At 48.2% G+C, this 24,139-nt stretch overlaps 1 protein-coding gene and 1 long non-coding RNA gene across 3 annotated transcripts in view; one reads left to right on the top strand and one right to left on the bottom strand.

Moving 5' to 3' along the window:
- Positions 1-4,568: 4,568 nt before the first annotated feature.
- On the bottom strand, positions 4,569-8,363 carry LOC119006047. Its single transcript, XR_005070652.1, has 3 exons — positions 6,511-8,363; positions 5,328-5,593; positions 4,569-4,838 (listed from the first exon to the last, which is right to left on the bottom strand). It is a non-coding gene; the product is annotated as an uncharacterized LOC119006047 (long non-coding RNA).
- A 2,627-nt stretch (positions 8,364-10,990) lies between these two features.
- Positions 10,991-24,139, top strand: part of si:dkey-22o22.2 (neural-cadherin) — a 101,046-nt gene continuing 87,897 nt past the window's right edge. The window contains exons 1-3 of one of the 2 annotated variants that reach the window (XM_037074311.1): positions 10,991-11,118; positions 12,334-12,530; positions 13,273-13,586. In XM_037074311.1, the coding sequence (XP_036930206.1) occupies positions 13,382-13,586 (205 nt within the window). In that variant the 5' untranslated portion in view covers positions 10,991-11,118; positions 12,334-12,530; positions 13,273-13,381. Of the gene's footprint in view, positions 11,119-12,333; positions 12,531-13,272; positions 14,781-24,139 lie in introns of those variants that run through there. The other variant, XM_037074310.1, reaches the window with a different exon arrangement.

The raw sequence follows: 24,139 nt of genomic DNA, 5'->3' as shown, positions 1-24,139 counted from the left end.
CAAGAACTACAGCCGGGGTCAGTTCTGCTCTTCTTGAAGAGCCGTCTGGTTCAGAAGTTGCCGGCATCAACGACGTGTTTGAGAGCGAGAGTCGAGAGGGATTCATTTTGATTCATCTTGATTTGATTCACCACACAGTCTTGTGATGAAGAGATTTTTGTTTTTCCTGCAGCTCGTTAATTGTCCATTAACGTTGAGCTGATGAGTCAAATCAGAAGACGTGGAGGAGGGAACAGTACTGAAAACCTCTTCAAACATCAAACTGTATCGTATATATCTTTGTATTATAATCCAGGAAAATATGAATAAATACAGGTTCTTATTCTTGAAGAGTAAGTTTCTCATGAGAGACGGAAAAGACAAAAAGAATTGAAACAGTTTCTTTTGGGAGGAGATGATCTGCTGATGAGGGAGGACGAGTCGTCTGTCAGGGCTCTGACTCTACTGTACGAGTGTGTGTGTGTGTGTGTGTGTGTGTGTGTGTGACAGGCGTGGTGGTATCGGGGGATTTCAGGATTTTTGGGCTGAAGTGTGGAGGACGGGTGCTGATGTGTTCAGGGACCCCTGGGTGTCGGCGTCACCCGGTCTTGTCTGCTGCGTTCAGGCCTGCTGCAGAGATGAAAGACCGAGCGCCGATAAAACAGACTGGCTGAGTGTCGGCACACACACATTTGTCAGGAGCCTCACTGATGTAAAACACTCCCTCGCCCTGTAAGCTGGTTCTGATTCTAAGTCTTTAACCTTAAATCTTCTGGTAGTAGTTACAGTTAGTAAACCCGGTTCTGCTCCAGCTCCACACAGAACCATCGGGTCGCAGGTGGAGTGTGTATGATGATGTCAGTGTTTTAACTTGTTGTAAAAAAAAACAAAAGGTCAAACTAACGTAAAGTCAGAATATCATTGAATTGATGTTGATGTTATTCAAGCAGAAGTGAAAGTCGTCCATATAAATTGTACTCAAGTAAAAATATCTGATATTAAATGTACAACCAAAAGTATATTATACATATTTACATGTATTTATAAACTGTATTAGGAGACGGCTCATAAACGTGGCGGCTGATCGTCAGATCCAATATTCAGTCATTTTAATCTTATTTTGAATCAACTATATTAATTCGAAAAATACTTTTACTTGTGATGTAATATTTTAACCATTTTTTACCAAGTCTGGCTTTTGAGTACTTATTAAAAACACTGCAGATATTAAGAGTACAAATGTAACGCAGGAAACCAAAAGCGTAGAAACTTCCTCGTCATGAGACTCAAAGATAAACACTCTGAATATTTGAGTCATCGTCAGCAAATCAAACCCAGTTTTGTCGTCACACTCTCATATTGATGTTCATGATATGTAACTTCCTGTTACTGAGCTGATCTCACAGCTGTTCATCCTGTAAAAGCAGCCGGTTGTGTGTTTGTGAGCAGCGTGACGACGACGCCTCTTCTTCTGGTCTAATCCGGGTGTTTGACTGTGTATCAGTCATCACTCGCAGCTGATTCTCCTCGAGACGCTGACATGAAAAACCGATGCTTCTTAAGAAAACATTTTAAAATCAGCTGAGATGAAATGTCGAGCTACATCTGTGTGCATGCAGATCATGTGTTAATGTATGTATTTATGTTTGTGTATGCATCCAGAGCAGCCTGTGGTGTGTGTGTGTGTGTGTGTGTGTGTGTGTGTGTGTGTGTGTGTGTGTGTGTGTGTGTGTGTGTGTGTGTGTGTGTGTGTGTGTGTGTGTGTGTGTGTGTGTGTGTGTGTGTGTGTGTGTGTTCTCGGTGCCGGCGGTGGTGCGTGGGTGGTGTTTTAGCCCTCGTGGCCTGGATAAACGTTCGCAGTCCGGTGCGTCACCGTGACAACAGGTATCGGGGTATAATTTAAGCGTGAAGCTTAATGGAGCTCGAGTAACGAGGCCCAGAGCTGGTGTCCCGCCTGTCTCTCCCATCACGTCAGCCGGGCCGGTGGCCGACACCTACAGCGTCTTCATAATGTGGAAGAAAAACCGCCTCTGCTCTTCCACCTGGCTGCCTCCGAACAATAGGGCACATCTGAGCTCATGCACATCATGGCAACAACACCACAGAGGGGTGATTTTTAATGCGATTATGGTTGTATGATGGCGGTGAAGCAGTAAAGTCGCTATAATCCGCGTCAGAAAAGGTCTGTGGTTTTCCTGTAAAAGAGGAAAGAAACCAGCAGACGAAACAAAGTAAAGTGCAGCGCTTCATTCAGCGAGTACGAGTGTTAGATTTATGAGGAAAGCTGGATGGAAACCAGGATTTTAAGGTGAATCAAGCGTGAATAGAATCAAGTTGATCGAGCGCAGCAGCAGCAGCAGAGGACAGCTGGAGGCCCGAACAGAACCAGAACCTACAGAAGAGTGACGGGAATTCAGACACACTGATGATCCAGTGAGCCGACTGGAGTCAAAGCTAAATATCCGACCCAGTGAACAGGACACATGTTAGTTTAGAACGTTTCTGCAGAACCACACAGAAGATTAAACTGGACTTTTCTTCATGTTGCCAGCTGGAAACATCCCCTGATGACACGTGTGTAATGTGAGTGTGATGTACAAACGTCCACCTCAGTTGTAATTTGGACGCCGTGCAGACGCTCCGGTTCTGTTCAGGCACAGAAACCACTTGGTTCGGGTCAGAAAACATCACGGTTTGGTCGCCACGATCTCGGATGGAGACGGCCAGATTTCAGTTCACAGATCGTCCAGTGAAATCAAAGTTTCCAGGAACTCCGAGATCCTGTACTGATTTTTTTTTTTTACATCCCTCTATGAGATGAGATCTTCCCTGTGGCTGCTGCGCTAACTGTGTTAGCATGCAGCCGGTCGGAAGTGGGCGCAAGAGCTCGACCACACAGCGATCCTGACAATAACGTCTTCTTGGATCGGTTTTAGGATCTGGAGGCTCGAGACTGCAGCAGACGAGATGAAGTTCTGTGATAAATTCTTCTCTCGTCTTCAACTCTGCTCTCTGCTGAGTTTCTGCTGCCGAGCGTTTTCTTTCTTCTTCTTTTTTTTCCCACTAAATCATTGAATTCAGCCGTTTGTGAGGCGTCTCGTTCGTCCATCATGTTGCATCATCTTCAAAGCTGCGTTCAACGAGGCCGCATATGGTTCTACGTATTACAGCACATTAGGACATGTGGCGTTCGCTGGTGTAAGCCGCTGTAAGCTACACCAGGATCTCATATTTATAGAGGAATGTGTGTAAGTTACTGAACAAGAAGCATCTCGACGCCTGGTTTAAACACTTCCTGTCTGTTTGGAGAGCGTTGATCAGACGGGATCATCAAGAGGAGGAGGAGAGGGAGGAAGAAAGTGAGGAAGGATGAGAAGAAAGAGGAAACGAGAAAATAGAAGAGAAGCAAAGACAAAGAGAAGAGATGAAAGAGGAAATAGAAGCAGGGAGGGAGGGAGATAGAGGGAGAAGAGAGGGGAGGAACAAGAAGGAAAGAGGAGACGAGGGAAGGAAGTGAGGGGGGGATAAGAGGAGAGAGGAAACAAGAAGATAGGAGAGAAGGGAAGAAAATGAGAAGAGATCAAAGAGGGATGGAGGAGAGAGAAGGAAAGAGGACACAAGGGAAGAACGTGGGGGAGGAGGAGGAGGAGAGAGGAAGGGAAGTGAGAAATGAAATCGAAGGAAGGAGGGAAGGAAAAAAAGAAGGGAGTGATAGAGGAAAGATAGACGAAGGAGCAATCAAGAAAGAGAGAAGTGAGTTCAGAGGAGGAGTGATGAAGGATTAACAGTCAGTCAGCTCTCACATGTCGGACACACACACACACACACACACAGCGGTTCTGGATGTGCTCAGCGGTTCTGTGGATTCTGGTCTTTCTTCTGACTGAAATATAAGAAAACAGATGAAAAGCGACACATTCTCTTAACGCCCTCGTATGTTGTTGACGTTGGTCCCTGTGTTCTTGAATCGCAGTCACACGTTCTGTATTTACAGTGTCGAGCACATAAACCATAAAATCTCATCTTCGTGTTCTGTGTGTTATCGTGGAGTGAGACGAGCGGTTTAATCCAGTTACGACGTGTAATTGAACTTCCTGTTTTAACAGCCGTGGATTGAGGACATCAAACACATTTACAGCAAAACTCACAACAACCAATTTCCACTAAACTCAAAAACATAATTGTGCGATCGCTCTTATTGTCCGCAGGCGAACGAGGTGCTCTTTTTAAATAAAGCCTCTTAATGCCCACCCACCCCTCTGTAAACCACTCCAAACACTGCCCATAGAAAACAGGAGCATTAATCCTTCGCTGGTTTGTTGGGAGTTATTGATCAAGTGCTCATGTTTGATTGTTCAGGTGTTGAATGTGAACGTGTGCGGATGTTCTGGGATTTGTCAGACCGCCATTTCCAGAACACGGGATAATAAAAACCCATCGCGGCTGCAGAGACGGAGCGGGAAACAGAATGAGCGAGTGAAGGAGTGAAGCTGCTGTACGTCTCTTTCATCCTGCAGTTCAATGTTGACGTGGCTGTTTAACCTGTTGAGAGTTTAACGATGGCAGAGGAAGGTGATAAAACCCAGTAGACAGCAGGGAGACGAGGGATTTTACTGTACACCACAGTGATTAGGTGTTATCAGACAAACCACAAGCGGACAGGGCGGGTAACGCTAACTCTACCCAGACCCGAGCGAGTGTCGGTGTGAGGGCTTTGGACTCGGAGGAGCTGCGAGCTGAGGACGGCCAACACAAACAGCACAGCGTCACGGACCGAGCCGCTGCTGGGTCGGAACGCAGGACCCGAAAGACGGACCTGAAACATTCAGTGGTTCCTGCTCCATTAGGAGATTCAGTGACTGTAAAACAAATAAGGGGGTTGTTGCAGTGATCAACTCAATATATCTCTGTATATGTGGATCTAATATGTCAACACTCTCACTACCATCATCTTCAAATGTACTGAAATATCTTTAATGAAGTCTCATTCCTTCTGTCTCAGGTTTAGTTTAATCTTCTCGCAGCACAAACACCAACTTATGTCAAAAATATTTAGAAACTAAAAGGCAGGAAAAAGACTGATGAAGAACTGAAAGGTTCTTGTCAATAAACTTCCTCCTCTCATAAATAAACGAGTGGGGAACGAAAGAAGAACAGGGTCGATAACATTAAATATGATATCATATTGATCTGATGGTGATAAAGGAGGTGTAGGATCCTAAACCCTGAGAAACAGCCTCCAAACACTGTTGTTGAAATGTGAACGTTTCCTTTTACCTTCTTACACTTCTGACTTCTACAACGACCTCCAACAGAGATCAGAGTGTATATTAACCAGCTGATGTTACCTCATCAGTGATTCACGTCGTTTTTCCAATCACATCCATTGTTTGTTGGCAAAGCGGCGACTTGACTCCACATTGTTTCGAGATCTCAGAGACGGGCTTCTTCCTCAGAGGTCGCAGAGTCGTGACGTCTGAACCGATCAAGGACGGACGGTGAAGAATTGATGTTCGGACGTCTGAGTGGAGGCTCTGTACGCCGACGACAGAGATGTTTTACAGCTCGGCAGCACTCAAGGATGAGAATATTTCATGTGAGGATGGCGGGAGCTCTGCATAAGGAGGGAAAGACTCAGTGCTTTACTTTTAAATATACGGTGAAACTGTGTGAATCTGTGAAGGACCTTTAGATGCTGAACTCACTAATGACTCAGGCTTCAGTTAATCGTAACATCGTATTTGATTTGTTTTGTGTTTTGATTTTCTTTACAAACCACAGTTGTTGCTCTCGTCGTGTGCAGCTTCCTACCTGTCGTTACAGTGCGGTTGCCAGGTTTGGTATCATTACACCTTAACAAACATCCAATCACCTGCAAGTATTTTTTTTTAATTTCCAATCTGTTTATTTTAGCTCATTTGCTACAAATAACCATCTGACACATCAGGGAAGTTTAATCTTACACACTGGACCTTTAGATATTTAGAAGTTTTTTTTCCCCCCTTGGAGAAGCTAGCTCTTCCTGTCTACTTCCACTTTTTATGCTAAGCTAGGCTAACCATGTCCCTGTCCTGTCTCATATCACTGTCAGACAGACACAGTCAATAACTGTTTCTCTAAAAATGAACAAAAAAACAAAAAAAACAAAAACGATATATTAAATGCTGGAATGGAAGCAGCTTGTGATCGCGGTGTGGTGTCGGTGCAGCAGCGGTGTGGTGTCGGTGCAGCAGCGGTGTGGTGTCGGTGCAGCAGCGGTGTGGTATCGGTGCGGTGTCGGTGCAGCAGCGGTGTGGTGTCGGTGCAGCAGCGGTGTGGTATCGGTGTGGTGTCGGTGCAGCAGCGGTGTGGTATCGGTGTGGTGTCGGTGCAGCAGCGGTGTGGTGTCGGTGCAGCAGCAGTGTGGTATCGGTGCAGCAGCGGTGTGGTGTCGGTGCAGCAGCGGTGTGGTGTCGGTGCAGCAGCGGTGTGGTGGCGGTGCAGCAGCGGTGTGGTATCGGTGTGGTGTCGGTGCAGCGGCATGGTGTTCACCTGGTGTGAATACGAAGCAGGAGAAGACAGATGGAGCAGCGCTGGTTTCTCTGGACGAAGGTCAGGAAGAGAAATCTGGAGAACGAGCTCCGACAGCGCTGACATGCTCGTTTCCTCGGCAGCTCGCGCTCCATCACGTTGTCACGCTCGGCCTCGGCCCCCGCGGCCCTGCACTGAACCCAGCGGCGGGCTCATTACAGCAGCGGGGCCTCAGAGGATGGAGGGCTGATGTTTAGCAGCTGAATAGGCTCCATCCTCCCTCCTCCCTCCTCGTTGGTTTCAGTCTGTCGAGGCGGAGAGTGTCATTCATCAAGAGCCGTCAGGCCGTCAGTCACAGCGGCCAGCGGGAGGAGAGAGGCCGCGGTCATTAAGCTTCCTGCGAGCCCTGCAGCTCCACATGCTGCTGACAGCTGGATCTGTGGCTGAAACTCTGGTTCTTGAGAGAAATCTGACAAACAGAGCTGCTGTGAGGAGCTGAGAAGAAGAGAGAGACTGTTTAACATCAGCGTCTGAACCTCGATGTGACGATCAGCCTCGCCACACAAACAGGTTTCTCCTCCTTATCTAAAACTTCATCCTGGTTCTCTGTCAGCTGCTGGTTTCAGTTTATATGAGCACCTGATTTATTTAGAGAGAGTCTGTCATGAGCTTCATCCAGTTATTATCAGTTTAAAGTTGCAACTTGGATCATTAGATTTCTCCTGATCAATCACATCAGCTCTGGTTTCTGAAATCTTCAGCTGTTTGTGCAAAGTCAGCTTTGTTTCCAGGGGAGGAGGAGGAGAAAAGGAGGAAGGAGGGAAGAAGGAAGAAGAGTGTAGTGTAACAGGTCTCAGAGGAGGCAGCTTCCTGTCCTCCACGTCGGGCGGCTGAAGCTCGTCTCTCGTCTTCACACTGAGTTCAGATTATTGTTGAGGGTCAAACGTCTCGTGACCTCTGAGCTCAAAACGATTAAACAGACATAAAAACAACAGAAGAGTCTTGAGATAATCAGACATTGCAGCTTCGTCCTGATGTCCTCGTGTTGACAGCAGCAGGACGGCCCGCGGAGGAGAGAGGGATGACTCGGGGAGGAGACGCTGGCTGTCGGAGGAGAAGATCTTAATATAGAATCTACTGACTCTGTCGCTTTTCCCCCCAAAACAGAGCGAGAGCCTGCAGGGCCGGATCTCTGCACGCTTCACTGTTCATGAGAGGAGCACTTCCTGCCGCCGCGCTGACGCAGACGCTCGGATCAGTCCGGCAGAACCGCTGAAAACTGCAAGTCAGGTCGTTAGTCACCTGAGTGCATTTTACCTTAAAGGACCAGTCCACCCAAAAATACCAAACCCAGCCCTCCTCTCCTGAAGCAGCTGTTCACTGATCTCTGTTCGGTAAAAGGCCGCTTCAAGATCTTCAGTTTGTCGCCAAACAGAAGAAGAAACTAATGATTATGATTCTCAATTAATCCAGAACCCGACCCGAAACACAGGTGAGCCAAGAACAAGAGAAAGATTCTTCATGTTTCTACTTTACGTTTGTTTAGAGTTTTCTGTTTCTCTCTCGTCACAACGCTGCAGCGCTGATGGTTCTGCAGGTGGAGGTGGTTCTGGAGATGGAGGTGGTTCTGCAGGTGGAGGTGGTTCTGGAGATGGAGGTGGTTCTGGAGATGGAGGTGGTTCTGCAGGTGGAGGTGGTTCTGGAGATGGAGGTGGTTCTGCAGGTGGAGGTGGTTCTGCAGGTGGAGGTGGTTCTGGAGATGGACAACATAAAGTTTTCCCAGCTTCACAGTTTGTTTCTGCTCCGTTTGGTTCCGGTTCTGTTGGTTCTGTGGTTCTGTGGTTCTCAGCGGATGTTCCAGAAAACTTTTGATTTAATTTGTTGTTAAAAAACTTTTTTGTGGCACAGAAGAATTATTTTTAACAGTGCTGCATTGTTTCCATCCGGGTCCGTCTAAACAAGCCGAGTTATTTCTGTGAGGAGTCTCTTCATCTCACACGCCGTCTGTAGGTGAGCAGAACCGGCGCCGACTGACTGACAGCTCTTTGAAAACCCCATTATTAGAGACAGAGTGGAAAGAAATAGCTTCAAAAGACCCACTGTGTGTGTGTGTGTGTGTGTGTGTGTGTGTGTGTGTGTGTGTGTGTGTGTGTGTGTGTGTGTGTGTGTGTGTGTGTGTGTGTGTGTGTGTGTGTGTGTGCGTGCGTGTGTGTGTCTGGTTCTGTTCCAGAGTCCGACAGCCATCAAGTGTTTTTACTCCGTCAGTTTTTTCTTTTTTTAAAACTCTTTTGTCCGCATAATTATTATTACTGTCACCGGTCATTAAGTGTGCGTGTGTGTGTGTGTGTGTGTGTGTGTGTGTAGACAGAAGGTAATAATCAAGGTTTGTGTCTGTCAGAAAGTTGTCAGTCACTTTGTACTTTAAGGGAAATACCACTCAATCTGAGCCTGTTATTCATCACACACACACACACACACACACACACACACACCAGTCTGGTGGAAACATGTGTTGCTCACTGGTTGGTGGGGTTGATGGTTCTCAGATTGCTGCGTGACATTTTGGACAGATGGAGGGTGGAGGATAACTGTCACTCACCCCCCTCCCCCCCTCCTCCTCCCCCCCCTCCCCCTCCCCCTCCTCCCTCCTCCTCCCCCCCTCCCCCCCCTCCCCCTCCTCCTCCTCCTCCTCCTCCCCCTCCTCCTCCCCCTCCCCCCTCCCTCCTCCTCCCCCCTCCCCCCCTCCCCCTCCTCCTCCTCCTCCTCCTCCTCCTCCTCCTGATGTAAACCATCTGGACTCTGGATGTCTGAGGATCTGATCTGGCACCAGCCAAACTCTGTGTGGTACCGGTGGACTGAGGCGCTCCATCAGTCCTGAGCTCCACTCGTCTGGACGTTAACGCAGGATTCGCAGCGTCACAGTTTCACTTTCTCCTCCTGCCGTCTGGGATTTGAACCAACAACCTCCTGACCTCTCCCGGCCTCCGCCCTCCTCACCTTCCCTCTCTGGCTTTGACAGATGTCTGAAAACAAATTACAGCAGTTTAGGCCGACAGTGGAGCCGCGAGACGGAGCTGACGGTGTCAGATGTCGTGTCAGAGGGACTGAGCCCACTGTTTCATCATCGTCATCATCATCATCATCAGAGGAAGAGAACTGGATCTGGTTCTGAGTTGTTGTGAAATGGATCAGTTGATGTCGTCTCTCTCGGATGTGACCATGTTGCTGTTAAAACTCTTCATCTTCGCTCCTGTTACACATGTGATGTCACGTCGCTGGGCGCCGCCGCCGACTAACACGCTTCGGCCTAATTAAACAAATTAAACTGGTTTGCGTGCGGTGAAATCCCATCATGCAGCGTGATGAGACGAGGTCTGTCGAGGTGTGTGTGGAATGACGGGTATATTTAGCCGCGCTGCCTCGGGGTGAAAACATCCAGCAGCGGCGAGTGTAACAGAGCCGAAGTCTGGAGTGGAGCATTCTGGGTAAATACTGTACAGCTTCCAGGGCCGGTTCTCTGGGAAAGACACAGAAGCGTGTGATGAGTTTGGACCACTGAGTAAAGTGTCGGCTCATTTGATCATCACCACCTGAGTGTCGCCGACCTCGGGCCGAGAGCCACGCGCAGCGCCGCCATTTTGTTTTACTCGTTAGCGACACCAGAACCAGTTGAGCACAGATCACTTCATCCGACCCACACGGGTTTTATCTGTCAGTGTAAAAGTTTCCAGGTCAGTAAATAAAAACCTCATGTGGTTTTGTGTTAAAGCTCAGTGAGCTCCATCGTCTCACCAACACGGCACCAGAACCAACATGGAGCCGACCGGGTCAGGATCACAATCAATCTGCTCATGTTGACAACTGCAATTCTGGTTCCGGTTCAGTTCTGTGAGCTGCCGATATACAAGAAACATAATAAACTTTGTGAAACTTCATTATTCTGACCTTCTTGTGAATGTGTTCTGGTCTGAGGGTCTCTGCTGGTCCATCAGCACCTCGAGTCCTGATCCAGGGTGAGATTTCTGTGTCTGTGACCGGTCCAGGTCATAGAACCACAGACCAGCTGGTGTCGGAGGGACGACATGTTGTGTTGTGTTGTGTTGATCCTGTAAGGTGTTTAAAAGGATCACAGTCGTTTACTTCCTGGTGAGAGAAGCTCTCTGTCCTCTCCAGGTGAGGCAGGTGATCACGGTCCAGGTGAAGTCTCCACGGGGAACCAGCCGGTCCACCGTGCGGCTCTGGATCGGTTCTGATCCAGTGAGCCGGGACTGAAATGAACACAGGTGTAACAGATTTACCTCCTCAGACTCGCTGGTTTTGTCCGCCAGCGTGACGACTCGCTGATGAGCTCGCCGTGATTTGTGTTTCTTGTATTCTCAGTTTCTCGGTGAGGTTGTGACGACTTCCTCCCGAACGTTTCCTGATGGGCGACTCTGAGCGGCGTGACCGACTGATTGCAGCCAACATGTCGCCGGCGTGCAGAGCTGCAGGGAACAGAGAGACCTGAAGCCGCCCGAGTGGCCTCCCGCAGAAAACCTGCTGGTGAAATGGAGCCGCTTCCTGTCAGTCCGGGAGGGTCCAGAGATTCAAATGACTGCAATGCATCATGGGTCAGATCTGTCGCACTGAGTAAGTCAACAACACAACAACAAGTTCACTGATCCGAGTTCTCACAGACCAACACAGAAACAAAAATATCATGTTTAAGATTTTCACCAAAAAACAGAAACTTAAATCTCTGAGTTCTGACAGATTTGACTGTGACGAGTCCAACAGCTGGTTCTGTTCAGATAACTGAGCGTAAACGTGGATCCACGTGGTTCTGATGACTGTTTGATCTTTCCAGTGTCGATCTAACTGGTCTGATGTAATTCTTAATCAATCACTTTATAACCCCGATGTCTTCTTCTCTGGTGACTCAGAGTTTTATTCACGGCTGCAGGTCGGTCGTTACCAGAGTTTAAGATTCTGATTAATTCAATATTTGAGTTAATTTTTCAATCGATGAATCAAGTAATTGGATAAAAAATACTTTTGCTGTGATCCAGAGCGACAGTGAAAATAAGACGAGTCTCTTCAGACGAACGTCTCACCTGTCTGCTTTTTAACAATTGTTTTTTTGTATTTTGTAGTTTTTGGGAGTTTGAACAAGATTTTCAGGACGTTCTGTTTTATTTTTACAGCTTCGTCGTATTTTTATTATTATTTCTACTTGATCATCTTCTGGATCCTGAGTCTTGAACCTTTCTTATGTTGTTCCTCAGTCAGTTGAGTTTTGATCTTAAATTAAGATGAAAGTCGACCGGAGATAAATCTGTGGAAGTCTCCGATGTTTCTTCACGTCAGTTTAAAGCTGAAATATCAGCAGAATAACCGCTAACTGCTGCTAGCCATTAGCTGTGCTGTTTTTGTACACCCATGGCTGTAGCTACTGTTAGCATGTTAGCTCAGTTAGCCTAGCAGCTAGCCAGAGCACCAGGGGAGTGCTGGTTTTGGAGCACATTAGCTTTGGACCACAGAGAAAAGAGGTTTTTTTCAGGCTTCTGTAGATAAATAAATCGATCAGAAGAAGAATCTGAACGTCTTCTTAAATAAACTCTAAACTGTTTTTACTGTTTGAGCGCGTCTGTTGCTGCAGGATAACTTTATCTAACGTAAGTTTATTCTCAACACAAACCAACAGAAGTCGATGAGTCCGCTGCTCGGTGATGGCGTCGTCTCCGCGATCAAACCACCGGACACGATTTTCATTTTGCTTTTACGAAGCGTTCAGAAACAAAACACGTGCGGATGATTTCTCCGTTCAGACCGACGTTTAAAACATTTGATCCGTTTCTCCTCCAGACGCCAGACGGGTTTCCTGAGCGCAGGACGCGAGGAAACATATCGGACAGCTGCAGGCCGCCATCTTTACTGCAGACAGGAAACAGTAAATGACCTCCTGACTGAGGCTTTAAAGCAAGGCATTAACGGAGGCAGGGTGAGAGGTTCAGCAAACGACTGAGAGATCATCAGCTTCTGTCTCTGCACAGTGGAGGAATGTAAGTACATCTACTCGAGCACTGCAACCTGAGTTTAGTTTAACGAGTACTTTTACTTCTTTACTAAAGTAACGAGCCTGTTGTGAAGCTGTGAGGAGTCACAGAGATACTCGAGTACAGTACAGATACCTGAAACATCAAGTACAGTAACTAAGTATTTGTACTTTGTTGCTGGAGCTGACGGTGGAGTTACTGTTGAAGTAATCCTCTCAGTGTCGGTAGTTTTACTTGTAGTGGAGTACATTCACAGCGTGGTACTTATACTTTTTCTTGAGTATCTCGTTACTTCTTCCGCCGCAGTCGTACTCAGGTGCTCTGAAGAACAAGTTCAAGTTTTTACTTTACTCGAGTATTTCTGCTACTTTATACGTCTTCAACACAAAGTCAGAGTCAAATCTTGTACTTTTACTCACATCACAGTCATCTGACAACTTTAGTTACTCTGTAGATTCAATATAATAAAACTGTATCCGGTAACATAAAATAGATTACTGACCTGTTCTGGAGCCTCTGATTGGTTCTGGAGCTTCTGATTGGTTCTGGAGCCTCTGATTGGTTCTGGAGCTTCTGGTTCCTGTGGCAGTAGAATAAACACAGAGATGAATATAAGAATTCTAAAATGTTTGGATGTTTCTGGTTCTGGATCAGAACTGTTGGTGTTTGTTTACACCACAGCTCTGGGTCAGAACCGTTACCCACAAACCCTCTGTGTGTCACCTCTCCACCCTCTCTCTCTCTCCAGCACCTGACTCAGCATGTCAGTGGGCGGGTCCTGCCGCCTGTCAGTCAGACCTCTTCCTGCTACGTGATTGGCTCCTCTCCTCCTGGCTGGGCGGGGCCTACGGAACCACATGGAGTGTGCTGAGTGTCTCTGTGACCGTCAGTCTGATCCATCCTCCGCTGGAGACGCTCCGAACAGTCCGGAGCAGCCCGGCGAGTCATCAGCACCATCTGAGAGGAGAAGAGAGGAGCGAGCTGCTCTGATGAACCAGCAGCAGCAGAGAAGAAGAAGAAGAGGAAGAGGAGGAGGAAGAGGAGACACTTCTTCTCTCACTTGTGCGTAAAAGTCTGTTGGATTGTTAATTAACAGCCTCACTGATGGACTCTTCACCGCGCAGAAGGATTCAGGAGTTAATTACTGCAGATTAACTTCACAGCGCTGCTTCAGGTGACTCTGATTTATTCTCACCTGTGAATCTCTGAGCTCGGATCATAGAGACAGAACCGCGGACACGTTCTGTCCTGGGTTTGATGGAAACATGACCAAAGCTGCGCCCGGAGCGGTTCTCCTGCCCAGCCTCGCCTCCCGCCTGCTCCCGCTGCTGCTGCTGCTGCTGCTGCTGCTGCTGCTTCATGCCTCCCCGGCGCGTCTGTCCGCGCTGCCCGGGCATCCGGTGCGCTACTTCGGACAAATAGCTGAGAACTCCCCGGCCGGGTCGCCGGTGGACGGGGTGGTGCTGCCGCTCGGAGCCGGCGGCTGCCCCGGAGCGGACCTGAGTGGCAGCCTGAAGGGGGATTACGCGTCGGATTTTAGGCTCGTTCACTACCGCGCGCACCGGGACCACCGGGGGCATCTGGGTCTGGTCTCCGCCAGAGTTCTGGACCGGGAGTTTATAGCGATGTACGAGCTGACCGTGGAGCTGCCGCCGCGATGTCTGAGGACACCGGCCGCCGTGCAGGTCGAAGTGTCGGACAGGAACGACAACATGCCCCGGTTCACCGGCGGGAACCAGACGGTTGAAGTGGACGAGCTGACGGCCCTCGGAACCGAGCTGACCCGCTTTGACGCGAAGGACGGCGACGCGGAGAGGAACGGACGCGTCACCTTTTACGCGTCACCGGAGTCTCACCTGCTCCACGTGGTTCCGCAGACCGGACAGGTGAGGCTGGTCGGGTCCCTGCTGGGCGTCAGCCAGGTGACTCTGCGCCTGTACGTGACTGATGGCGGAGCCGTGGCGCTGATCGGTGGACCGGTGTTCCTGCGCGTCAACGTCCGCCGCTCCCGCAGCGCGCGGCGGAGGCCGAGGGCTCTGTCCGAGGAGCTGACCTACACCGTGACGGTCCCGGAGCACGTCAGAGTCGGGGACCTGGTCTTCACGGTGCCGGACCAGAGGTTCGAGCAGCGCTGGTTCGAGGTGATATCCGAGGCCGACGCGCCGGTTCAGATCGAGCGGGACTCGGGGCGCCTGTACCTGGCGCGCAGCCTGCAGGAGCCCGCTGAGGTGGCGGTGAAGATCCAGAACCTCCGAGGTAAGAACCAGTTCTTGTTCTGGTGCGTAAAAGCGCACAGAGACCTGCAGAGTTCTGGTGCCGCTGCTGCGTCACCCAGTTTTCACGTGTGGGTGGATTTAATGATGAAACGTAAAACAGTTTGCTTCTGATCCTGCTGTGAAGTTCGGATGGTTCTGGTGACGTCAGTGTTTGTGTGCCTGGATCTGGTTCTATGTTGGTTGTTTGTGAAACGTCATCATGAAAAATGCAGTTTGGAGTTTTGCTGAGTCTCAAATTCGCAACTTTTCCTGCTGAGATGTTAAAGTCTCCATGAGGTCCAAATGATCGGTTCTGATTTTTGTTCCACTTCTTTCTTTGGGCCTGATGTTTGTTACAGTGTGTCCTTTAATAACGTTGTTATCTGTAAGATTTCTATAGTTTTCTACCAGCAGTGAAGAACTGAGAGCTGTTGATTCTCTGAGGTGTGTGTGTGTGTGTGTGTGTGTGTGTGTGTGTGTGTGTGTGTGTGTGTGTGTGTGTGTGTGTGTGTGTGTGTGTGTGTGTGTTGGCTCGTTTCCAGCAGAGTTTGAATCAACCTCAACCGTCACCGGCCTCTACCTTCCACTCTTTCATTCATTCCTCACACTGTCGCCAAGTGTGTGTGTGTGTGTGTGTGTGTGTGTGTGTGGAAGCCAGACAGACAGACACACACACACACTTGCAGCTAGAGGTGTGTGTGTGTGTGTGTGTATCTGTGTGTGTGTGTTGCCAGCAGATCGTTAAAAGGACAAACAGAATTGACAGTGTTTAGTGTGTGTGTGAGCTGAGAGTGTTAACACACACACATTTAACTTTCAAAATACCGTTAAAACACACACACACACACACACACACACACACTTCTCTCTTGTGTGTGTGACCTTGATTGAAGCTGAATATATAAACTGTGTTGTTCTGTGTCACTCGGCTGCTGTAACAAGGTCCAGTCCATCTGAACACACGACCGGTTCTGATTTATTCAAACGTAAGATGTTCTGATGTCACTGTAACTGCTCACACTGTGAAGGAGCAGGAAGGAAGGAAGGAAGGAAGGAAGAAGGAAGGAAGAAGGAAGTAAATATAAGAGGGAAATAAGGAGGAAGAGGGAAGTAAACAATCCGCTGCCTGTTGTGGTCAAAGTGTTTTAAAGCTGCTTCAAACTCAACGTCGCCTCGTTTGTTCTGGAGACGATGAAACCAAAACTCTCCAACCAGACGGACGAGACGGACGGTGTTTGGGTTTACAGTTGGGTGGATCCACCCTTTAAACACTTGACTGTACTAATGCACGCAGTTCTGTGCTGGAGGCCCGGCTCGACCGGAGCTTCAGGTCCACCGCAGCCTGTAGAAGAACCTGAGATCCGTATTGAAGCAGCTCAGTGTCACTGCAGCTCGGCTTTGTTTGACAGGATGAAACCAGGTCCAGATGTGGTCCTGATTGACCCGCCCCCCCCCCCAAAGTAAATGTTTAACTAAGAGCCTAAACTCCTCACATCTGGACGGCGGCGGTGTCTCGGTGTTCTGGTCCGATCTGGTTAATCAGTCGCTCCAAACTGCATCTCAGCTGTTTATTTGTAGAAATTAGTTGTGTTTGCTCACCTGGAGCTCTTCCAGGTCCAAACACACGGGCAGCACCGGGCCCACTGCCTCCGACAGGAAGCAGGCTGTGTGTGTGTGTGTGTGCGTGTGTGTGTGTGTGTGTGTGTGTGTGTTTCCTCGACACGGCGCTGAGCGGGCTGTAAACTGACCGGCTGATTTATGTGATCTGTCTTTCGTCTGCGGCGGTCCTGATTCTGATGTGTGAGAATGCAGTGGAAGTCGCATTCGGCCCACCGAAGCCTCTGATTGGTCAGCCGGCTCTCTTACACCCTATTTGGACCGCGGTGGTTCAGGTGCTGGTTCTGAGCTGCAGCCACGTTAATTCACAACAGACAGAATTTAGATTGTTCTGTTGTTTCTCTGCTGAGGTGGAAAATGAATTTATGAGCGTGATGTTCAGGATTCTGGGAGGATTTTTCGTACGATACGTAAAAAACTGGATTCGTGTTCAGACTGCCGGCCCACGTCTGAGTTCTGACGGGTTCAGATCGATTTGAGGAAGTTTGGACAGCAAAAAACAATAAAACAATAAAACTAAAGCACATGAAAAGTGATCTTTTGCTGATCCACATTTGGTGGTTTGAACCCAGAAAATCCAATCGGATCTCTTTGGACACGCCTACTTTCAGTTCTGATCTGAGCAAACAAATCTGATTGGCCGGCTGTCTGAACTGTCTCTGCACCAGCTGTGTTTACCACACAAACAGAATCAGAATCAACAGAACCGAGCCGAACAAAACTTCAGTCAGTCACAGGGTTTAGTTTAAAAGACATGTCGTCCATGTGAACTCATTGTTCTGTGATTCTGTCCAGACATCCGGTTCTGTTTGGTTAAAGGAGCAGTCTGTAGTTTAAGAGAAGAAATTCAAACAATATTAACGAGATAAAAACACAAAGTGTGAATCAACGAGCCGCTCTCAGAGGAGAGCGAGGCCCAGAGCACTGTGGGAGGTGGCAGGGTCCGCCACATCAACACAGTCTGTGGGTAACACAGACGTGATCCTCTGACGGAGCGTCAGCCTCGTCTGCTGGAGGAAGAGGCAGCGCTCTGTTTTTTTAATCCAACGAGATCAACGGCGAGTCTGAAAACGATCGAGTCCGTCGCCTCTCATCAGCTCTCAGGAGCAGGAAAGCTCCCGGTTAAACTTTCATGCACATCCTGTAAATATTTAACGATCATCAACTTTAACAGCTCGACGTGTCGGAAGCGTTCGGTCGTCATCGTCGCTCTTCTGCGGCTCGTCTCATTTCAACTCGCAGCTTCAGCTGTCGACGTTCATTAAGATGTTGTGTTTCTATCACAGAGCATCTGATCTCTGAGCTTCAGCTGCCGTGTGATTACTTACAAATGAAAGCAGGTCAGATCCGATGAGGGAGCCGGTTCGGTTTGGGTTTTGATGGAAGCTCATGTGAAACGAACACGACGTGAACACGTTTTTAGTAAAGTGACAGAAACTGTGAGGAGCACGCGGCTCTTTTTGTTCCCGTTAACCGTAATCAACGTGTTTATTTGCATATTTAAATGAGAAAATTGTTCCTGTTGGCTGCAATTAATGCAGCTGCCTGCACAGCGACGGGCCGCTCGCTCGTTAGACGCTGCCGCCGTTAACTGCTCCTAATTGTTTTAGTCAAAGTGTGTGTCTGTGTGCACAACACACGCACACGCATACACATTATTACACAAACACGGCCCTGGCCTGTCAGGCTTCCTGCTGATTTTGTGTGCTTGGCAGCCCCGAGGTGACACACACACACACACACGCACACACACACTTTTTTTCCTCCTGTTTATTCTATTGTCTTTATTTCTGGATTTAGCCCGAGGCCTGAAGCAACCTGCCATGGCACCACGTGATTAGTGTGTGTGTGTGTGTGTGTGTGTGTGTGTGTGTGTGAGAGACACCAAACACTTTGGGACTGTGTGTCCTCGAGGCTGCTGAGCTTCACAGTGATTGTGTGTTTGTCAGTGTCACATACATTGATCATACCGGTCTCAGCAGGCATGTTTATTTGTTGGTATTTCACTCTGTGCACGCGTGTGTGTGTGTGTGTGTGTTTTTTTGTGTGTGTCTGTGTGTGTGTGTGTGTGTAGCTGCAGGGTAAATTATTGTGACCACTCACTGAAGCTCCCCAGAATGACCTTTTTAGAAGGCAACAAAGCAGCCACACACACACACACACACACACACACACACACACACACACACACACACACACACACACACACACACACAACTGAAGGTCCATATTCATCAAAATTAGCATCAACAGCTTTGAAACAAACAAACACTGCAGCTCGTTAAGTCTGAGCTGTTTTCCAAACGACTCATGAGCTGATGAACCCTTCTAGCTTAGCTTAGCTTAGCTTAGCTTAGTTTTGCTTAGCTTAGTGTAGCTTAGCTTAGCACAAACACTGGACACAAACCAACAAAAAAAAAAAAGTCTAAACAAACAGAAAGTTACTAAAACCTGTAAAATCCCTGTGAGATCAATCACTGGTTAGTTCTTAAGAAGATGGATATGAGCTTCATAGGTCCAGGATGTGTTTAGCCTAGCTTAGCATAAACACTATAAGCTTAAAAAAAAAAGATGTCCACTCCACTGTTTGTCATTTTGATCCATATCGATTACTAAAACCTGTGATATCTTCGTGAGACTGCGAAGCACGCTAGCTACAGGCTGTCATTATCTCTGGGGCAAGTAGGGCCTGATGCTATTAGCCATGAAGCTAATATATGGATGGTAACTGCTAGCTTAGCTTCAGCAAAAGGGAAGTTATGGCCTCAGCTATTTGCAGCTTCTAGATATTTGTGTTGTTTACGTTTTAAACAAACTCTCATGAAGAAACTGAACGAGTTGATTTGCTAAATGTGAAACTTTTCCTGTCAGTCTGTGATCAGAAACAACGTGTGTGCTTCCTGCGATTTGTGTTAAATCACCAGTTTGTCGTTTGTTCTGTTCGACACCTTCATGTTGAGGCTGTACTTCAGCTCACGGCCTCCAGGGGGCGCCGGCAGGACTGTCAGCTGTTAGTCTTGTTTCCTGTCTGTCCTCACCCAGCCTCCCCCTCCCTCCCCCCTTTGTCCCCCTTTGTTTCTGCATCTATCGGTTGTACTAATAGCTTATTGACAGCCAATCAGCAGCAGCCTCAGGCGAGACCGCTCACCAATCAGCAAGTAGGACAAGGTCACCGCGTCCAGACTGCAGCAACACGCCACACATGACACATGCTACATGCTACATGCTACATGCTACATGCAGTGAGACTCTGGTGTTTGATTGTTTGAAGAAGGTTTGGAAGGTAATTTGTATTTTTTACAGTTTTGATCTTTAGGGTCAATAATTTAACATCATCTGCAAAATCCACAGGGAAGTATTTTAGATTTTTCACTCAGTTTAAACATTTATGAGGATTCTTATGAAGAGATTTCAAAACACTGAGCTGTCAGCAGTGATTGGATGTAACTGTGTGAGGTAATCAAGTACTGAACCCAAGTATAATTTTGAGTTCTTTGTAGTTTATTGAGTATTTTTTTTAAATTTTCTGCCACTTTAAACTTCCACTCGTCTACATTTGGAGGTTAATGTTGCACTTTTCTGCATTTTATTGACGACTTTAGTTACTAATTACTTTTCAGATTACATGCTGCAAATGTATTTTATCAGCAATAAGATAAAAAGATTGATTCCAATAATGAAAAATACTAAATATTTGATCTGAAAATTGATTTAATGCATATTATACAGAATACACATGTACGAAGGAGATTCACATTTAGTTTATATGTTAGAAGTGCAGCATTGAGGAGGCTGTGTGTGTGTGTGTGTGCATGTGTGTGGTGTGTGCGTGTGTGTGCGTGTGTGTGTGTGTGGTCAGGTGGAAGGTGCAGGGATAAAACCTGCGAGCTCTTTTACGGCGCGTTAACCTTCATGCAGAGAGATAGACGATGAAAACGAGGTGTGAAACTAAGTGGAGAGGTGCCATGACCTGTGTGAAACCACTCCGACACACCTGATCCTCACACACACACACACACACACGCACACACACACACACACACACACACACACACACACACACACACACAGCAGATGCGTCCCACAGAGCTCCCAACTGGAAACACACCTGGCTAACAAACAGGAGCGTTACACTCACACACACACACACACACACATACACACACGCACGCACACACACACACATCTTACCTGCTGTGTCAAACTACTTTCTCTGCTGCTTTAATAAGATTTAGTGTATCATTAGATCACACACACACACACACACACACACACGCACACACACAGCCAAGTATCAGATCTTGAGAAGCCCTCATGTGTTAATTAATGAAAGTCTGGAGTCGACATCAGAGGACACACACACACACACACACACACACACACACATCACAGGGTCTCCTGTGATACCCTGAGTAGAGCAAAGTGGTGATCAAGGCCATGGTGTGTGTGTGTGTGTGTGTGTCTGTGTGTGTGTGTGAGTGTGTGTGATGACGACCACACACACTCTTTCCGTCTCTCTCTCTGTTTCCATCCTGCAGCTCTCTGTTTGACCTTTAACCTCTCCAGCTGTGACCTGGGTCCCGGGTCAGGTTCCAGACACGGAGGCCCGGTTCTGTACAGTTACATTAGAACCCGTGACGACGCTCCAGAGTCGTAGAATCGCCTCTGCTGGGATCTTATTCACGTGTTGCCACCGGCTGTTGTGGTGAAATGCGTCAGAATCGGCTCGTACGTTCAGATCCAAGCTGAGCTCAGGTGATAAACGACCCGGTGGACCAGCAGAGTTCACACACAGAAGCCGGGTGTGAGCGGGTTTAAGTGGGTCAGTGTCCAGAACCCAGAGCAGCCACATGAGCAGCGTTCCTGTCTCATAAAGCCTCAACACAACGTCAGCTTTGTTCATTCACTGCTCATGTTGAAGTTCGTCTGTACGAGGAGGCTGATGTTTCTGTGTGTGTGTGTGTGTGTGTGTGTGTGTGTGTGTGTGTGGAAGTGTGTCAGATGTTTGGGCTCATAAGAAGTTGAGTTAACGCTGAGTGCTGACGACAGGACGCGTTGAGACGGAGCGTCAGAGTGTGAACAGGATTATATAACTGCAGCGAACAGAGACGTCTTTTCTCTCCGGTTTAGTCGAGCTGCTCCTCTCGCTGTCCTGCGCCGACACACACCGATGATACAAACTGACTTCCTCCCTCCTCCCTCCTCCTCTTCCTCCCTCTCTCTCTGAGCGATGGGGGAGGAAGACTCTGTCAGACTTTACTTCTCCTTCAGTAACAACAGTGATGCTTACTTCAGAAAACAAATCCATCAGAAAACAATCCAGCCGCCTGCAGTCAGTCAGCTATTAACACACACACACACACACACACACACACACACACACACACACAATCCGTGACCTCAGCTGTGTGTACGTGTTTGTTATCATGTATGTGAGAGATGTTACACATCTGTTTTCTGCATGTGAATCCCTACAACACACACACACACACACCCTCAGGGCTGTAACACATCATTGTGTTTGCTCATGTGTGTGTTGACGTGTCCTCGCTAATTGTCTCCCATCACACTCTGCTGCTGTTCTCTTACAGCTGAGGGAGGATGGATGGATGATGGATGAGCTGAATGAGACAGTCACTACAGACTGAATCAGCACGGTGCTGTTTGTGTTTATTACAAGATGAACAACAATGTATCGTATCATAACATAATGTAATGTGACGTATCGTATCGTAACGTATCGTAACGTATCGTATCATAATGTAACGTAACCTTTGCTGACGACACTTTGAGCTGGAACATGTTTGGGCGCGAGCTCTTCAGCCGGCTGTCGACGGCGGACTCTCCCGCTCTCACAGAAGAGAGACTTTTGGTTTCTCCGAGCGGCGATATGTCAGTTTCATCCAGCAGCGGTTTGCGACCTTCACTGATCCCTGCGGCGTGAAGAATCACGTTAACAACCTCGACGTCTCCAGAGTGCCGTCCTGTCTGTCAGTCTCCACCATGACACTCTTCGTCCTCCTCTCCTCTCCTCTCCTCTCCTCTCCTCCTCCTCTCCTCCTCCTCCCTCGGGCTCTGATTCCCCCTCGCGGTGGACCCCGGGGGAGATGGTGTCTCCGTCGAGTGAAAGGACGGACAGCGAGATGAAGCGGCGCTCTCGGCTCTTCTTCCTTCACTTTGAGTCAAGGTCGCAGAGCAGATTCAGAAAGTATCCTCGGCTCCGTCTTATCTGCCCTGAACTCGTCTCTTCAGGGGGCCGGAGTCGAGGGGGAGGCTGGTGATCCCTGTCCTCCAGAACCCCTCCCGTCCCCAGCGTGTCCCTCAGCAGCAAGACAACTTTCACACTTCGCTTGAAACTCTTCAAACTTAAAATGAACTTGACATAGAATCCGTCTGTGTAGTGAAACACACTGAGAGCTGTGTGTCTGTGAGGGATGTTCCTCAGGTCCAGTCCGCTCTGTAATGATGTATTAATATGTTGGAACACCAAAGAAGCTTCAGATCCCCGTCAGTACATCCCACATTTACAGCCATCTGTCTGTCATTGAGGGTTCTGATCCAAAGTCACCGTCGTCATGTTGTCTTTATGATTTTGTGACCCTGGACTAGTGACGGGACGCTCTGCAGCGACTGGAGGAGCTAGCAGCGTTTGTTGTTAGAGACATTTTTCTTGTGTCTTTTCCACGCGGTTGTGAACCGACAGCAGGGTTGTTTGTCTTGGACTTCACACCTCGACATCGGACATGAAGTGAGCCAACACCACGCCACCTTTCCCGGGTAAACCACCTGCAGCTGTCGCTACAGTTCAAAACTGACGGTGTCGTGTCTGCCAATGTCCCGCTGGACACAGAGTCTACAAGTCAGATCGGAGTGAGAGGAGATGGAACACGTCGGCGACTCAGTGGCGTTCTGTTTGGACCAGAACATTATCGATGGCTTCGTTCACCTTCTGGGTTTGTTTGGTGTAAACCAAGATGGACGACACTTCTGCACTTCCTCCTACAAAGATGAAGCCAACTCATCCTGAGACGAGCGCCGCAGTCTCGCTCTGATGACGCTGTGTCGTAATGATCAGAGGGCGGAGCCACAGTATCAAAGTCCCGCCCACACACATCTGAGCGGGACTCAGCTGTCAATCATGACGCTTCAACTCCTTTTATAACATGAGACACAATGAGAGCATAAAACAACAGAAGCACCTGCAGTTGACCAGCAGGGGGCGATCATTGAAACCTCTTCACATTAAAACTGCAATCATCAATAACTCAGTCAGTTTTAATTACAGAAACATCAGAAGCCAATAAAGATGAAACGGCTCGACACAAACTGCTTCAAGTTCTGACAAACAACCTGTTTGGTAAAAAGCTAAGCTAATATTAGCATCAGGCAGTAAATACCACAGAGGCTGCAGCAGAGCCGCACGATGCTGACGAGCGTGGACCAATCAGGAGAAGGGCTTTAATAACAGCTTCACACTCACACACACACACACACACACACACACACACACACACACACACGGACACACACACACACACAACTTGCTTACTTGCTGTTTATCACCTCTCTAAGCCGCGGGGGAGAAGATATTGTGGACATTCAACATTTTCAGGAGGCAGCTTCGTCTCCAGGATTTTTTTTTTGTGTGTGAGTCTAAGCAAATATCGCTCTGAACTTCCTGTAACCCTCCTCCTCCTCCTCCTCCTCCTCCTCCTCCTCACCCTCTTCCTCCTCCTCCTCACC

The sequence above is a fragment of the Acanthopagrus latus genome, chromosome 17 (genome assembly GCF_904848185.1).
Source record: "Acanthopagrus latus isolate v.2019 chromosome 17, fAcaLat1.1, whole genome shotgun sequence".
NCBI lineage: Eukaryota > Metazoa > Chordata > Actinopteri > Spariformes > Sparidae > Acanthopagrus > Acanthopagrus latus.
This window is presented reverse-complemented; position numbering and strand designations above follow the sequence as displayed.